The following is an 18,592-nucleotide window of genomic DNA, read 5'->3' as shown; positions in this document are numbered from 1 at the left end:
CTGAGTCAAATAAGTCAGAGAAAGACAAATACCATATAATTTCATTCATATACGGAATTTAAGAAACCAGATGAGCAAAAGGGATAAAAAAGACACAAACCAAGAAATAGATTCTTAACTATAGAGAACAACCTGGTGGTTCTATCAGAGAAGTGGGGGCGAGGGAGGGGATGGGTCAAACAAGTGATGGGGATTAAGGAGGGCACTTGCTGTAATGAGTACCAGGTGATGTATGAAAATATTGAATCACTATATGTTACACCTGAAACTAGTGTAATACTATTTGTTAACTAACTAGAATTCAAATAAAAACTTAAAACAGTGTAATAATATTACTTTCAGGAGAATGTGAGTTTATTTTAATCTTTAAGTAATAACAAAGGTAAACAAAAAATTATTTGCATAATAATTTGTAGTTATTAATGTTGTATTTTTAAAATATTTCTCTCCCAGTTAGCATATTATTACCAGAGGAAAGGTTGGAAGACCTGTTTGATATGTGCAGACACATTCAGAGCAGGTAATGTGTTGAAATTTGAAAACTTCTCTGTAATTTTTATTTTTAAGTTTGAGGACTCATTAACTCTTTATCTTATAGGAGCTTTTGACCAACTAAAACAGAATGCTACCAAAGCAAGAATTCCATTCTATGGAAGGTGGGTTTCTGGTTTTTATTTTGATACATACTTATGTGTCTCATCTTGTCTCAGTTTTTATTTTAGGCTGTCTGGTCACATTTTAATATCTACTCAGAAGTTTAAACCTTTCTGGAACAAAGTGGGGTATAATTAATAAAGTGTTCTCTTTTATTATTATAACATGACTCTTCTGATCCAGCCTGATATATCAGAGTGGACGTTGTTTAGTTTATAATCTGCCTATACTTTTCATCCTGCTTTTCAACCACTGAGCCACCCAGGCGTCCCTTATTGTTTCTTTTAAGACCTATCTGAAGCATTCCTTGATAAAACACACTGGTGAATTCCATACTATTTTTTTTTTTTTTGTAAATAATTTTAGAAAGTTTGATCATCCTAAAAAAGCTTATAATGTATAATTATCTCAGGTAGAGATCATTGCTTTCTTTTATTTGATATAGTAGTTCAGTTAGGTAGTTTATATGTTAGAATGATTAATGAAAAGAATTGAGTCTATATTGAATTTAGGACTTTTTGGGAGGATAACATTTTCTTAACATTATTCATATAAATGGTTTCTTAGTAAGTTAAAGAAGCTAAAATTTGAGGTAGTTTAATGAATGGTATCATTTTGTTAGTCATGCTTTCTACTTTTTGGGTGGCGAGAAATGCTAATGAACTTTTGGCTTACCATATATTCTTTATTTAAAATTTTTTTCTTTTAGTTTTTTAAAAAAGAACTGATTTCAGAAATGATTTCATTTCTTTTTTTAAAAAAGAATTTATTTATTTATTCATGGGAGACAGGTGTAGAGACATAGGCAGAGGGAGAAGCAGGCTCCCCATAGGGAGCCTGATGTGGGACTTGATTCTAGGACCCCAGGATCACAACCTGAGCCAAAGGCAGACACTCAACCACTGAGCCACACAGGCACCTTAGTTTTTTATGATTTCTAATAGGTAGATTAAAGAATAGCATTAGGAATTTATTTTTAGGATAAGAACTGATTCTAATATGGATTTAAAAATCAAAGAATAAAAAAATATTAAGGGATAACAAACAGTTGTATCCTTTGGTTCAAAATTTGTAAGAAATTTGGCTGATAATTAACTATTGGCTAAAGCCAGAGCATTTTTTAACAGTATTCTCAATACCATTTATGAAATAATCTTTCTTTTACTCATGTAAATTTAAGAAACATAATACATATATGGAGTAAAATGTTAGTGATCATTGTTTTCTCTGGAAGGACTGAAGGGACTGGGACTGAGGAAGAATTTGAACTGCATCTCTGCTGTTAAATTTACATATTAGCATTTATTTTAGGGGTGGCATATACAGAGCTATTTGTTACATAACCATTTGTCCTGTATTTTAAAAAAAATCTATTTTATTTAAGACTTTTATTTTTTAATTTTTAATTTTATTTATTTTTTTAAAGCAGTTTTTATTTTATTTTATTTTATTTATTCTTGAGAGAGAGAGAGAGAGGCAGAGACACAGGCAGAGGGAGAAGCAGGCTCCATGCAGGGAGCCGGATGTGGGACTCGATCCCCGGTCTCCAGGATCACGTCCTGGGCTGAAGGTGGCGCCAAACCCCTGAGCCACCTGGGCTGCCCTTTAAGACTTTTAAAGAAGTGAAAGCACTAAAGGTTTCACTTCCCAGTTACCAGTTTTTAGCCTGTCCACCTGTGCTTTATTTCAGTGTCCGTGCAAATGAACACACAGATATAGACAGATAATTTTAAATTGAAATGGAGTCTTACAGTACTTTTTACTTTGTTGTGGTAGTGGTTGTATGTAAATTTGTCAGCTCTCATCAAAATGAACACTTAAAATAGTACATCTTACTGTGTGTATCAGTAGACCACTAAGGAGTTGATTACAAATAGGATCTTATGACAAGATAGTGGTTACTCTTGGGAGGGAGTGTGGTGCTGGTTATGTTGTTTCTTGACCTGGATGTGTTCACTTTGTGAAAATTCATTGCATTTATAATTTGTGCAACTTTTCAATGTAAATATATTGTACTTCATTAACACATTCACAAAACAATGAAATCTTTATTCTGAAATAGACCATATACTGTTTAAGGTAATTCCATTTTATGGCATCATTGCATTCCACTGTGTGCATACCATTCATTCCAATATGAATTCCATCATATTTCTTTGTACATTTATAAATTTTAATTATATCTTTAGCATATTTAAAAATATCTGGTAATGCTAATCTTTTTTTTTTCAACATCCTCTTGCCTGTTTTCATCTGCTTATTTTCCTAGATTAAATTTTGAAATTCCTTATTAAGTTCCCAAAAGATTTTGATTGGAACTACTTTGAAATTAGTTAACTTAGTGAAGAACTGACATCTTTACTATATTGTATAGTTCAGTTTAGGAATCTGTTGTGTTATTTTTGCTTTAAAAATTTATGTCCTTAAATATTGTAATTTTCTTCATTTAAATCTCACATATTCTTATTAAATGCCTTCATACCTGATTTTTATTGTTGCTAATTTAAGGAGAAAACTTTTTTTTTAACATCTGTCTTTTCATTTGACAGTATTGATCTGTATAAAAAATTGCCACTTCTGAAAATAGTGCAGATTACAATGTGATCTCGTTTCTGGATTTTAAAGTTTAAAAGATTTTTGACAATTGTGAAAATGTAGTGAATTAGGAATGAAATTAAACTTTTATGGAAGACGTTTTCCTTTTAGGAACCAAAAGCTTACCCATTAAAATAAATGTAATAACATTCATATTATAAGAGTCTCAGAAAAAGAAGAAGGAAAGGGCAGAAAATTTATTTGAGGAAATAGTAGTTGAAAACTTCCCTAATCTTGGGAAGGAAATGAACATCCAAATCTAGGAAGCCCAGAGAACTCCCATCAAAATCAACAAAAAAGAAATCAGAAGCCTAAATTATCAGATCATTTGATCCAATTCAAGCTGTAGGACTGTGTCATGACAATTTTCAAAGAAACAACATTATGAACTCTTTATATTGGCTATATTTTTATTTTTTATTTTTATTTATTTATTTTTTAAGATTTTATTTATTCATGAAAGAGAGAGAGAAGAGGCAGAGACATAGGCAGAGGGAGAGGCAGGCTTCATGCAGGGAGCCTGACATGGGAATCAATCCCAGGAGTCCGGGATCACACCCTGGACTGAAGTTAGGCACTAAACTGCTGAGCCACCCAGGCATCCCTGGCTATATTTTTAATACCAAGAAATTAGAAATACTTCAGATGACCAACAACAGGGCATTTATTTAATAAATGATAGCATAACATATGATGGAATATTATTTAGCCTAAAAAGTCATGTTTTATAAGAATATTTAATGGCTTTATAAAATGCTTATGAAAGGTGTTAAATGGGAAAGCATGTGTATTTATTCTTCAATTATTAAAGAAAATATAAAAAGTATTTGAGGGAAACAACTCATTCAGATAAGACATGCAGCAGAATCACATAGAATTTTGTAATTGGAAAACTAAATAATGCTTTCTGCTGCTCTAGAAGTGGTTTGTTATCTTTATTTTTAAATTTTTTTTGTTTGCTATTTTTAACATTTATTAGATTTTATTCTTCAGAATTGAAATTGTGACTTTTTCAGAATAAAGTTATACTAACAATTGTCAAATTATTAGTATTCGGAAGTTTTGCTCTGTGGTTGTTGTTGAATCATTTGTCCTTGTTAAATAGCTATACAGAAATGGATCCTGTTATCATTGCCTCTGAAGGAGTGGAGAAATTCAAAAATGAAAATTTTGAAATTATTATTGTTGATACAAGTGGACGCCATAAACAGGAAGACTCTTTGTTTGAAGAAATGCTTCAAGTTGCTAACGCTATAGTAAGTAACTAAGCCATACCATTTAACAACATGGTAAGGACTTTGGCTAATTTAATTACAACCCCTTATTGAGTTTATGATCTATGTAAGTTATTTTTGGTTGTATAATAGATTCCAAGTAATTTATTTCTTTCTATTTTGGGTATATGTATTTGTATGGTAAGGACTTAATCTTCTCTATACTAGATATGAAATTTTCATGAATAAGTATCAAAAAATTTTCCTTTCTCACTTAATCATCTTATTGTATATATAATAAAAAACAAGAAACATAATTTTAAAATTTAACCTTTCATATTGACTTTTCTGTAAATTATTTAAATCAAATTAGGACATTTCCTTTAGCTGAATTTTGAAAGATTTTCAAAATGAAGCATTTAAAAATGTTAATGATCATTTAGTGTCTCTTTAAAATTGTGATGGAAATAGTTTAGGGAAAAGAAGCAGCTTCTAGATAATCTGTAGCACATATTTTGCCCATGAACTCAGTTTTGCCTTTGAGGAGTTGGCAGTAATTCTTGAGCTAATCAATGCTAATAAATTTCTTTTTAGCCATGCATTATTTTGACCTGGTTGAGCAGAGCTAAGGGAAATAACCTCACCTCAGTTTTATTCATTTTGGTTTTAATTCATACTTTTCTACTTTTTCCTTCTTACTTACTTTTAGTATTCTCTTGCATAGAATGTGATTCCTCAGATCTTTACATATAACAAACATTTTTCCTCTTTATTCAGGCCTCATCTCAAATGTTATTCCAGAGAGGCTTCCCCTGGCCGCCCTATCTAAAAAAAGTCTCCCATACCTCAGATTGTTGTACATCTGAAATGTTTACTTGCCCATTTATTATCTGTGTCTTCTGACTAGAATATAAGTCTCATAAGGACAAGGATTTTATTTATTTCTTTGTCTCAGGACCTAAATGGTGTCTAATATATAGTACTCCCTCAATAAATATTTATTGATTTGATGAATACTTATAATAAATATTTTTCTATAGCTTCTAATGATGAAATTTGCTCAAGAGCAGTAAAAATATGTATCTTTCTTATTTAAATTTTCTAGCAACCTGATAACATTGTTTATGTGATGGATGCCTCCATTGGACAGGCTTGTGAAGCCCAGGCAAAGGCTTTTAAAGATAAAGTAGATGTAGCTTCGGTAATAGTGACAAAACTTGATGGCCATGCAAAAGGAGGCGGTGCACTCAGTGCGTAAGTATTACTGATGCTGTTGTTCTAAGGCTTGGGCTTATATGGGGTTTGTGTGCGTGTGTATGTATTTATAGCTTTCTATTGATCATTTAAAATACAGTCCAGGGATCCCTGGGTGGCGCAGCGGTTTGGCGCCTGCCTTTGGCCCAGGGCGCGATCCTGGAGACCCGGGATCGAATCCCACGTCGGGCTCCCGGTGCATGGAGCCTGCTTCTCCCTCTGCCTGTGTCTCTGCCTCTCTCTCTCTCTCTGTGTGACTATCATAAATAAATAAAAATTAAAAAAAAAAGAAACATTAAAAAAAAAAAAATACAGTCCAGGGGCACCTGTATGGCTCAGTGATTGAGCGTCTCTGCCTTTGGCTCCAGTCATGGTCATGGGATTGAGTCTCACATTGGGCTCCCCTCGGGGAGCCTGCTTCTCCCTCTGCCTATGTCTCTGCCTCTCTCTCTGTGTCTCTTGTGAATAAATAAATAAAACCTTTTAAAAAATGAAATAAAATACAGTCCAGTATATACCCAAATTGAAAAAAAAATTGAAAAAAAAAAGATAAATTCTAGTGGTATACCTAATATGGTCTATAAAAGAATTTTAAATAAAAACAGAATTTTGGAGTCCTTCTGATATAGTTCTGTTTTAACAAGTGAAAAGAAACTTGAACTGTATATCTTTGTCTAATTACTTTGAAATCTGCTGGAAAAAATTTACCTTTTTTAGATTATTTCATCATTTTCTTTTTCTCTGCAGAGTTGCTGCCACAAAAAGTCCAATTATTTTCATTGGTACAGGGGAACACATAGATGATTTTGAACCTTTCAAAACACAGCCTTTTATCAGCAAGCTTCTTGGTATGTACAGTGGTGGGATATAAAAAAATCACTAAGGAATAGCATGGCTCTTTAGGACAGATTAGGATTTTAATCCTACTCTCTCATTGACTAATTTAGGAAAATCATTACCTTCTATGATTTATCTTCCTCACCTGTAAAAAATCAGGATGATGGTTTTCTTCTTCTTTTGGTTTGAGTGGTAGAGGATGAAGTATTAGAAGGAAAGTTCTTTGGAAAAGTTTTAGAGCACAATACAAAAATATGTGGTTTTGGTAATAGCAAGGGTAATGGCAGTAAAACCTTTTGTATCAGGTAATAGAGTTCGAGAGCATTGAGTTTGGAATAAAACCTGGGGCTGGAGTTCCTGCTTTGTTTTAAGTTCTTGAGGTTCAGTTTTCTCACCTCTAAAATATAGTAGGAATATCTGACCTGCTGTCTCACAGGGGTATTATCTATGTGCATGTATTTTATATAATGTAAAGCAGTATATACTGTTGTTAATTTTTCTTTTTTTGGGATCTTATAGGTATGGGTGACATCGAAGGACTGATAGATAAAGTCAATGAGTTGAAGTTGGATGACAATGAAGCACTTATAGAGAAGTTAAAACATGGTATATGAGAAGCAAAAAGCATTTGTTCGCTCTCTGATGTCTTCTCATAATTTCTTTTTGATAAAGCTACTGTTAATTTGTTTGAAATGACAAATCTATTATTAAAGTTCAATTCGTCAAATGTTTATTTTCTACATGATTTATATGCAAATCATTTTAAATCTCAGATAATCTGTAAACAATTGTAGAATTGAGTGCTTTTATTTTCTTTCTTGTAATCAAATTGCCTGAAGATTAAAATTGAGATTTTCATTGAATTTCTTGAGGTAGAACAGGTTAAATGTAAGTTGGAACACTCTTTCTAATCTGTTTATTTACAAATTATGAGTGTGTGTATATATATATAACATATACACTAAATATAAAAAATGTAGAAGAATGAGATTGAGCACACATTTTTTTCACTCCACATTTAAGACCACTCCTATAGAGAATATATGTTGTTATTAAGAGCTCAAATTCTTAAATTTGTCATATTTGAATTTATATTTGATCTATTTTTAGCTGTATAACTTTTTCAAATTACTGAACTTTAATTTCCTTATCTGTAAAAAGTAGGTAATGCTAAGTATCTTCCTTATAAACTTGTGAAGATTAAGTCAGCTGATATATATAAAATCAGAAGCATTCATCGTATATTATTATTGACCATTTCTTTTTTTCTCCAAATGATCTTACTCTTAGTTTCCATGGTTACATACTATCCTGCCTCTGCTCATTCTCACTTATCTTGTCAGTTACCTATGCCTTTATCCCTCTCTTAAATGTTGGTATTCTTCAGGGACCAATGCTAGGCCATCTTCTTTCTCTGGAGCTTCAGGTTGATACCTGTTTGTTTACTAGACCATACTTGGATGTTCATAGACATTTCAGATTCAATGTATCTGTATCTTCCCATCCTAAAGTCTCACCTCATTGTTATCATCAATGAATGCTAATGTCATTTGTCTTATTGCCAGAGGCAGAATCTTGGGTGTTGTCATGGACTCTCTTATTTCTTTCTTGCTCTGCCCATTCCTTTTCCCATCTGTCAGCTTGTCCTAGTAGTTCTACCTCCTAAATATCTTCATTCCATTCCCTTTTCTTCCAGCCTCTGCAATTATGCAAGTTTATCTCTTTATTAGGTTGTTTATTCTAAGTCTCATTTTAACAGATCTTCCTGTTTCTTGGATTCTTCCCCTTGGATCTATTTTTTATACTGCAGCCAAATGATCTTTGGAAAATGCAAGTCTAATCACATTACTGCCTTTCTTAAAATCTTTCAGTGGCTTCCCATTGCTCTTAGAATCTTGTCAAATGACTATTATTGGGGTACCTGGCTGACTCAGTCAGAGAAGCATGCAATTCTTGATGTCAGAGTTGTAAGTTCGAGCCCCACCTTGGGTGTAGAGATTACTTAAAGTTTTTTAAAAAAAACCCCACGACTCTACCAACTAGCTCACATCTTCCATATCATTTTTTTAGGACTTTTATTTATTTATCCATGAGAAACACACACACAACACAGAGGCAGAGACACAGGCAGAGAGAGAAGCTCCATGCAGGAAGCCGATCTGGGACTGGATCCAGGGTCTCCAGGATCACACCCTAGGCTGAAGGTGGCACTAAACTGCTGGGCCACCTGAGCTGCCCATCTTCCATATCATTTTTGATGCTCTTTTCCTTAACCTTCCATGTGCCAGTCATGCTGAATTTCTTTCAGGTTCTGAAATATATGTCACCTCTGTGCCTTTGCCTGTTAAACAGGTGTTCTCTCTTCTTCATACTTCCACGCCCCTCTCCCCAGCCATAGAGGCTAACTCTTACTCATACTTCAGTCTCTCCTTCTTTAGGGGCATTTTATCTGATCCCTGGACTGAGTTAGAACTCTGCTATATGTTTCCATTGCACCCTGTAATTTTTGTATTTTTATTCATTATAATTATTAGATATATGTCTTCCCTGTTTGAAGGCAAAGGTAAGTTCATAGCTGTGTTCCTTACATTTTATGTTTATAGTACCTAGCATAGTTTCAGGCACTTAGTAGATTTTTAATAAATATCTGTTTAATGAATGAATCTATCCCTCATTGCCGGGTGCTTTTCCCCACCTTTCTTTATACTTGAACAGCTCTACCACTGCTTCTGCCACCAAATTAAACTGGGTAATATACCCCTAGTCAGTCTACTTTTTAACTATTAGATCTCTCCTTATGCCTGCATTTTGCTTCTGCTCTTAGCATTCTACTCATTTCTAAGGTCACCAAGGGCAAAAGTAGTAGCAGCCTTTTTTTTCCCCCTTGGTTCCCAATATTTGTTACTTTCTTTTGTTTTTGAACTTTTCATGTGGGTTCCATGACAGTGTATTTCCTGTACTATCATGGCTTCAATGGTCACTCCTGTGTAATAGCCAAATATGTATTTCAGCCTTAACTTTTTCTACCACTGTTTAATTTTACATATCTAGCTGCCTGCTATAACATTTCCTTTAAAATATTGTACTGCTAGGCAGCCCGGGTGGCTCAGCGGTTTAGCACTGCCTTCTGCCCAGGGCATGATCCTGGAGTCCTGGGATCGAGTCCTGCGTCAGGCTCCCTGCATGGAGCCTGCTTCTCTCTCTGCCTGTGTCTCTGCCTCTTTCTCTCTCTCTCTCTCTCTCTCTGTGTCATTCATGAATAAATAAGTAAAAGCTTTAAAAAAATATTGTACTGCCACTTAAATTCAGGATGACTAAAACCAAATGCCTTTTCCAGTTATATCTTTAGGCCATAAATAGAAAATACTCTGGATTGTTGTTGTTGGTTAATTGAAGTTAAGTTAATTTACATATAATGAAATGTGTGGTTCCTAAGGATATAGTTCCAACAATTTTAACAAATGCACAGAAACACATATCCATCAGGAAATATTTCCATTAACTAGAAAGTTTGCTCATTCTCCTTCCTAGTAAGTACATCATATTGTAGGAATCCTAGTATGTCCCTTTTTCCCTACACCTAGTTTCTTTGACAGCATAATTTTTTTGACATTCATCCATTTAGTTCTATGTACCTGTAGCTTGTTCTTTTATTGCTGAGTAGTATTTCATCCATAGTCTATCATTTTCCTCTTCATGGACAGCCATGTTGTTTAGAAAATGCCAAATAATCTAAAGTGTTTTTGCCATTTTACATTTTTACCAGCGTTCTATGAGAGTTCTGCTTGCTCGATATCTTCTTGAACTTTTGGTGTTGTAGCCTTTTTCATTTTAGTCATCCTAGTAGGGTAGAGTTTGTCTGCCTTGTTTTCACGTTTTTTGTATATTTACTTTTGTCCATTTTCTCTGATAGAGTGTAAGCTTTTCTAGGATAGAATCTGTCTGTGTATCTATAAATTCTCGACTGCATTAACCATATGATCTTGCCCATAGTAACTGCTCAGGAATATTTATTGATTAGATATTTTGCAAGTATGCTTCAAGATGAATCCATGACTAAGGAAAAGATTAATTTTATTGAATGGAAATGTACATTCTCTAACATACCTGAACCATTTATGTTGTATTTCAGGTCAGTTTACGTTGCGAGACATGTATGAACAATTTCAAAATATCATGAAGATGGGCCCCTTCAGTCAGATCTTGGTTAGTTATCCAAAAAAGTTTTTTTTCTACCTTCTTTTGTTTTTCATTAAAATGTTTAAGAATAGATGCCTTTACTTTCATTATTTTTGCTATTTGGGTAAAAAAATATTTTAAAAATTTAGTGTCAAAATTAAAGCTAGTAGTTAAATGTGAACATTCTGAACAATTTAATCACAAGCTGTTGTTAATTTTATGTTTAAATATATTTGTTTTAGGGTATGATCCCTGGTTTTGGTACAGATTTTATGAGCAAAGGAAATGAACAAGAGTCAATGGCAAGGCTAAAAAAGTTAATGACAATAATGGATAGTATGAATGATCAAGGTAAGATGACAGATTACTTGATTTAGAGGGCAATGTTCTGAATATTTGCAAGTGGATAGTTTCACTGTGTTCTTGCGGACAAGACTGGAAAAAATGTAGACTGAAAGATTAGGTAGATTTGTAGCTGTTTTGAACTCAGAGTTCTGGTTAATGGATTGACTTCATATAGAGAAATGTGGAGTACAGTGTTTCTCCAAATGAGTTCTGTGGAAAAAACTCTTTCTTCAGATGATGATAGATATAGCTTGAAAGGAATGTTCTGTAGTCAAATAAATTTGGGGGGAATTGTGGGTTAAAAAAACTAGTAAGTTTATTATATATGTCTCCTCAGAGCTCTCATATGTTAACATGATTTGGGAATCTGTAAGTTTAAGCAATGCTTACAAACTTATTTTGTACTGAAACTCTCGAGGCTTCAGTATTTTTTTTTTTTAAGAGGGAGAGAGAACACGCACGAGTGGGGGAGGGGTGAGCAGAGGAAGAGACAGAGAGAGTCTTAGGCAGGCCCCACGCTCAGCATGGAGCCCAATGTGAGGCTCCCTGAGCTGAAATCAAGAGTTGGACACTTAACTGACTGAGCCATCCTGGCGCTCCTCAAGGTTTCAGTCTTATTGGAATTATACTGCTCTCTGTAATCCTGTATTATCACTACCTCCTCCTATACTTCCAGCCCATTAACATTTCTAGTTCCATGACCCCTTTATCTTTTCTCCAGTTTTTAAACACTCTTTCTGATTCAACCCAGCACGTATTCCAAACCTTTATCACCCCCCACCCCCCTTAGCCTTTCAATTCTACCACTTGACCTCTGACTTTACAAAGAAACACAGGCTTTTGGCATAGAATTCCCTCAACCTTTGGCTAACTTAGCTATAAGACTGTGACAGTCATGAACCACTCTTCAAGCTTTTTCAAGGACCTTAGATCTCCCTCAGTAAAATCCTTTCCTGTCTCCAGTCTTTTCTTACCTCCTGACTTTTATTCCCTTTCAGCATATAAACATTCTTAAGTTCACATTTTCTGGGCTCATACTTCTCCCTCATGCTTCTTTACTCTTTGTTTAGTCAAACTTCTTGGAAGAACAGTTTGTATTTTTCTCAAACTACTGAAATCTGACTTCTGTCCCTACCACTATGCAGAAATAGAATATACAAAGATTTCCAATAACCTATTGGGCTGCCCCAGTGGATCCTTTTCAGTCTTTTTCTTGACCTTTACAACACTGGCACTTGTTGATCACCTTTTTGCTTGGCTTCTATTAGTATCGTCTTTCTCCACTTTTACCGTACCTTTCTTGTTAACTCAGTCACTTTTTTAGCCTGTCCCTAAAATGAATATATATACTACAGGTTCTGACCTCAGCCAATGTTTCTTCTCATCCTGCTCATTTTCTTTGAATAATTCATCCGCATCTGTGCTTTCTCTGCTGCTTGACTGGTTATTTTTCTTGTCTCTACCTCTTTCCTGAGCTTTAGGCTTTCATAGTCACCCAAATAAGATTGTGTCTTTCTCATCTCTGTATCTTCAATACCACAAAAGGTTTTGTAAGTAGAATTAATAATTGCAGCCATATCTGGAGTATTTACCCTGTCCTGAGCACTTTACATATATTAACCCATCTAATCATCATAGTAACTCTCAAGGGACAGTTCTGGGTTAAAATCCATTATTATTTAGCTTTTGCAGATTAGGAAACAGATACAGGAAAGTTGAGTAATTTGCCCAAGGATGCTAGTTTCAGAGTGGAGAGACCGGGCATCAAACTCAGGCATTCTGACTCAAGAGTCTACACTTCGGACCACCTCCTCTCTAGATGCTTACTAAATGGTAGACAGACCATTTACCTGTTTGAAAGTTTTCTTTTCTTTTTTTTTTTTTTTTTTTTAGTATTTTATTTATTTATTCATGAGAGACACACAGAGAGAGAGAGGCAGAGGGAGAAGCAGGCTCCATGCAAGGAGCCTGACGTGTGACTCGATCCCGGGTCTCCAGGATCACATCCTGGACTGAAGGTGGCGCTAAACCACTGAGCCACCGGGCTTCCCTGTTTGAAAGTTTTCTGATCCAAAATGTAGTTTTTCTCCCTTGGTCAGTGACACTTCCATCTATCTGAGCAATATCTATCTACTCAATCACCCAGGCTAGAGACTGGGGTCAGGCTAGATTTATATCCTTGCTGATTTTCTGTCTAGTGGTTCTATTGATTATGGAGATGAAGGTATTTAAGTGCCTAACTTTTATCCTCTTAGTTATCTAATTTTGCATCAGGTAAGCTCTTTTGTTGGGTACAGAACCCATTTAGGATTGTGAGGTCTTCTTGGTGAATTGACTTTTTTGTCCTTATGTATATAATGTCTTCTTTTGTCTTTCATCTATTTTGTCTGATATTAATATAGCTTTTAATCGGTTGTTTGCATTTTTTTACTTTTAACCTGTCTATATCATTATATTTGAAGTGAATTTTATACCAACAGCATGTAATTGGGTTATTTATTTTTTTAAAGATTTTATTTATTTCACAGAGAGAGAGAGCACAAGCAGGGAGAGTGGGAAAGGGAGAAGCCGACTGCCCAAGGCTTGATCCCAGAACCCTGGGGTCATGACCTGAGCAAAAGGTAGAAGTTTAACTGACTGAGCCACCCAGGTGCCCCTATTTTTAATTCTATTAATATATTCTTGGGTGGCTCAGTCAATTAAGCCTGTGCCTTAGGCTCATGTCATGATCCCGGAGTTCCGTGTTAAGCCTGGAATTGGGCTCCCTACTCAGCTGGGAGTCTCCTTCTCCCTCTCCTTTTGCTGCTACCCCTGCTGGTGCTCGCTTCCTCTGTCAAATAGATAAAAATAAAATCTTAAAAAAAAAAAATGGAGTTCTAAGAGGAATAGTCAAAGGAGTTGGATATTTGTAACCTAGAGGAGATTCACCAGAGACTTGGTAGCTCTCAGATATTTGAAAGCCTTTTTCTTTGTGCCTGGCAAGGAGACATGTATGCAAATAAGAAGTGCCAGGCAAATTTATTTTATTTTAATATGGAAAAGATTTTCCATAATTACAGGTATAATAGAATGGCATAGATTACTATATTTTAGAATAGTGTGACATCTGGACTGAGGGTAGCTATTTAATGGGGGATCTTGTAGAGAGAATGCAGATGTATTAGGAACTTTAATTAAAGTCCATTGTATTCTGTCTGAGATCGTATGTAGCTAATGCCAGAAGAAATGCACCTTGTATTCTAAGAGTTATAAAAGCACTGGAGGGAATTAACTCATTCTTTATCTCACAGAAAAGATTAAAATACTAGTCGAAATTATATAGAAAATATTACCGTTATTTGGTTGATGATAGAACCTACCTACTTCAGTTGCTTAGATGCCTAAATTTATGATTTAAATGTTAATAGTTATTTAGAGCTAAAGCGAGCACTTTTCTTTTTTGAATATACCTTATGCTTCTAGTATATGCTCTGAGGAGCAGTTGGAAATGAGATATGGAAAAGGTACACATAGGCTTCAAAAGTTTTCAGAATGTCCTATTTTACTTAAACTGTGGGGTGAGTACATGTGTATTTGTTTTATTGTTTTTATAGTTTATAAATATAGATGTTCTTTTGAATATATTTCATGTTTAATTTTTAAAAATCAGATGCAAACATGGCAGATGATAACATTTGTTAAATCTGGCAGTAATTTTATTTTTGTGTGTATAAGATAAATTTGTACATAACTTTTGATAATATTAATTGTGTATAAATGAAAGTAATTAATCCTTGTCTGCAGAACTTGACAGTACTGATGGTGCCAAGGTTTTTAGTAAGCAACCAGGAAGAATCCAGAGAGTAGCAAGAGGATCAGGTGTGTCAACAAGAGATGTTCAAGAACTTTTGACACAATATACCAAATTTGCACAGATGGTAAAAAAGATGGGAGGTATCAAAGGACTTTTCAAAGGTAAGAAAAGTATAGACTCATCATTATTTAACATAGCGAAAGGAAAGGAAGAAATTGAGAAACTAAAATTAAAGCCAAGTAGTACTGCCAGTACTGGAAAACACATTGCCAAATTTCATGTTATATTCATGTACTTCTTGAATACGATCTGATTTATGTTTTCAGATTCAAGGTAATAAACACTAATATTTATTAAAGATAAACAATGACTTTATCTTTATGAAGATGTAATACATAGTAAAGAAAATTTAGAGAGAATAAGAAAGTATAAGAAAAAAACTTAAAACTCCCATTACCTTTTCTCCCCAGGGAATCCTATCAGTCCTATTGCAAAATAGTACTATAACTACTGCTTTAATATAACTATTGCTTTCTTCTGAAACATCATGACTATTATTCCATATTGTCAAATATTCTTCAAGATTTAACTTTTAAGCACTGAATACTCTTCCAGTTATTATATCTTTGGTGCAGTGGATATTTAGGCTGATTCATCTGCTTCTGGTTAGCCGGGGATTTTGTCTGTTGATCAGATACATAGTTGATGCTGAATGAATTTTATAATAATTTAATTATTTAATATTTTCAATTTAATAATTTCAGTTTAATGATTCAGGATATGTTTTTTAGATTACTACTCAAGTTTAACATCTTTTCATACATTTATTAGTTTGGATTTCCTTTGTGAATCATCTCTTAGGATCCTTTTCATTTGTCTTTTTTTCTCCCGTTGCTTTGTAATCACTCTTTAAAATCCTTGGCTTGGGATCCCTGGGTGGATCAGTGGTTTAGCACCTGCCTAAAGGGTGCTAGAGGCAGAGACACAGGCAGAGGGAGAAGCAGGCTCCATGCAGGAAGCCTAATGTGGGACTTGATCCCAGGACTCCAGGATCATGCCTTGAACCAAAGGCAGCTGCTCAACCGCTGAGCCACCAAGGCATCCCCTGTTTGATTTTTTAAAATATTTATTTATTTTAGAGAGAGAAAGCACAAGTGGAAGGGGTAGGGAGAGAGGAGAGTCTGAAGCGGACTACACATTGAACGTGAAACCCAATGCAAGGCTCATTTCTCATGACCTTAAGATCATGATCTGAGCTGAAACCAAGTTGGACATCTAATCAACTGGGCTACCCAGGCACTCCCTTTTTAAAGCTTTTTCTTTTTTCTTTTAAGATTATTTATTTTACTGGAGGGTATTATGCTGAGTGAAGTAAGTCATTCGGAGAAGGACAAACAGTGTATGTTCTCATTCATTTGGGGAATATGAATAATAGTGAAAGGGAATATAAGGGAAGGGAGAAGAAATGTGTGGGAAATATCAGAAAGGGAGACAGAACATAAAGACTTCTAACTCTGGGAAATGAACTAGGGGTGGTGGAAGGGGAGGAGGGCGGGGGGTGGGGGTGAATGGGTGACGGGCACTGAGGGGGACACTTGACGGGATGAGCACTGGGTGTTATTCTGTATGTTGGTAAATTGAACACCAATAAAAATTAATTTATTAAAAAAAAGATTATTTATTTTATTTTAAGATTTTATTTATTTATTCATGAAAGACACACAGAGAGAGAGAGAGGCAGAGACACAGGCAGAGGGAGAAGCAGGCTCCATGCAGGGAGCCTGATGTGGGACTCCAGGATCACACCCTGGGCCAAAGGCAGGTGCTAAACCACTGAGCCACCCAGGAATCCCTATTTATTTATTTTAGAGAGAGAAAGCTAACTATTCTTGAATGAACTACTGTGGACCTGTTTATCTAAGCATTGATAGCATTGATTACTCAATAAAGGCACAATCAAGATGAAATGGGGAGTGGATGTGACATACATTCTTGTCACACCAAGTTCTTAATATTTTTTAGAAGTTTTAATTCCTCAGAAATAATTTGTCAATGGGCAGAGAATTCACACCTTACACAGATGTATTAATCGTGAAATTTAAAAAAAAAATTGTGAAATTTTTTTTATTTTATCATGTTTTATAAAAAACATCTTTCATTCATATTTCTTAATTCATGTAATCTATTCATTCATGTAATTTATTCAGATTAGCCAGCCTTAATGTTCATTTTCATAATGAGAATTTCTGAGGAAATACCAGAATTAATGTTCCTTTGAAATAATTTTGCCTGAAGCAACTCTACTTGTTGCATTGATGATCTATTTTGCTTCCTGTCTCTTAAGACCACAGCAGCTTTTCTCTAAAGGATGCTCTTACCTGTTCTGCCTCAGAGTGCATCTCTTTTATTGGCTTCCTTTTTTACTGTGGAGTTTCAATTGAGTGTGTGGAAATTCATTGGTAAATGGAGTTGCATTATTTGTCTTTCCATTCTCTGAAGCCTTTCATTATTTTTAATAGCTTCTTAGATATTTGCAAATCTTCATGTTCTCTTATTCTTTCATATTAATCTACAAGCAATCCAGGTACTTTCCCTGTGAACCCTTATCTATAAAGTCAGGTTTTTGTTCAGCATTCTCCCATAGGACTATTAAACAATTGTTATAGCTTACTATTAATAATCATTGGATACAATTTTTTATTAACAAAAATCATAGCCCTTAAAAAATCCCTTAAATATCCCTTAATACAGAATTTCACTCGTTCTTTCTTAAAAATATGTAAGTAATTGAGATAAAGATGAGAAGGGAATATGTAATATGTACAAATAGAAATAATGTGTTAGGGTGATAAGGTTAGGAGTGATTTCTAACAAATTTTACTCAGTTCATTAAACTTTCTGTACCTTGATTATATTATATTCTACATTGACGCAAACCCTTTTTTTTTTATTCAGGTGGTGACATGTCTAAGAATGTGAGCCAGTCACAGATGGCAAAACTGAATCAACAAATGGCCAAAATGATGGATCCAAGAGTTCTTCATCACATGGGTAAGTACAAAGTTGTTACCAGTTTATAATACACAGTTAATTTATAAGGGTTAAGTTTTAATAAGCCTTATGTTGTGATATGATGAATATCTGTTCAAAAGATGTACGATTTGAGGGAAATGGTCATCTGAATTCTAAGTTGGATAGTTGTAATAGTGCTATATAATTGAGGTTTTATTCACTCTTCTGCCATCTATGTGATTTTTTAAGCAATATACTTAATCATCTTTTGTTAATGTTTGTTTCAGTGACTATTTGCCCTAGTTTAGAATCTGGGTTATTTTCAATAATAAGACTTTTAAATTATATAAGGATTTTGAAACCCAATTATACTTTTGCTAGTGACCTATGAAAAACGTTCCTAAACTTTATGAACCTCACTTTCCTCTTTTGTAAAATCACGGATATCTCATCAAGAAATTGACAATTAAGTGAGCTAATATACATGAAAGCATTTAGTACAACTTTGAGCATATAGATATTTAATAAATGATGAATTCTTTTCTTCCTGTGAGTCCTTTGAAACAACTCCTCCACTCCCCAGAATTGGTTACTATTTACAACAAGACTCTTTTGGACTTCTCAGAAAAAAATTTTGTTTAGATTTATTAACTCCCTGCTGTGTGACAGGTACTGTTCTAAGATCTTTTTATATATTATTTATTCCTTC

The 18,592-nt window shown here is 34.4% G+C and overlaps 1 protein-coding gene across 3 annotated transcripts in view; it reads left to right on the top strand.

The window, feature by feature from the left end:
* Positions 1-18,592, top strand: part of LOC129499433 (signal recognition particle subunit SRP54) — a 62,990-nt gene that overhangs the window by 19,397 nt on the left and 25,001 nt on the right. For all 3 annotated transcript variants that reach the window (XM_055309141.1, XM_055309138.1, XM_055309137.1), the window contains 10 exons: positions 454-520; positions 599-656; positions 4,355-4,505; positions 5,569-5,717; positions 6,465-6,565; positions 7,074-7,160; positions 10,687-10,760; positions 10,976-11,084; positions 14,862-15,032; positions 17,827-17,922. In XM_055309141.1, coding sequence (XP_055165116.1) covers positions 454-520; positions 599-656; positions 4,355-4,505; positions 5,569-5,717; positions 6,465-6,565; positions 7,074-7,160; positions 10,687-10,760; positions 10,976-11,084; positions 14,862-15,032; positions 17,827-17,922 — 1,063 coding nt within the window. The remainder of the gene's footprint in view (positions 1-453; positions 521-598; positions 657-4,354; positions 4,506-5,568; positions 5,718-6,464; positions 6,566-7,073; positions 7,161-10,686; positions 10,761-10,975; positions 11,085-14,861; positions 15,033-17,826; positions 17,923-18,592) is intronic.

Source organism: Nyctereutes procyonoides, unplaced genomic scaffold, assembly GCF_905146905.1.
Source record: "Nyctereutes procyonoides isolate TBG_1078 unplaced genomic scaffold, NYPRO_anot_genome, whole genome shotgun sequence".
Classification (NCBI taxonomy): domain Eukaryota; kingdom Metazoa; phylum Chordata; class Mammalia; order Carnivora; family Canidae; genus Nyctereutes; species Nyctereutes procyonoides.
The sequence above is the reverse complement of the archived record's forward strand: the minus strand, read 5'-3'. Positions and strand labels throughout refer to the sequence as shown.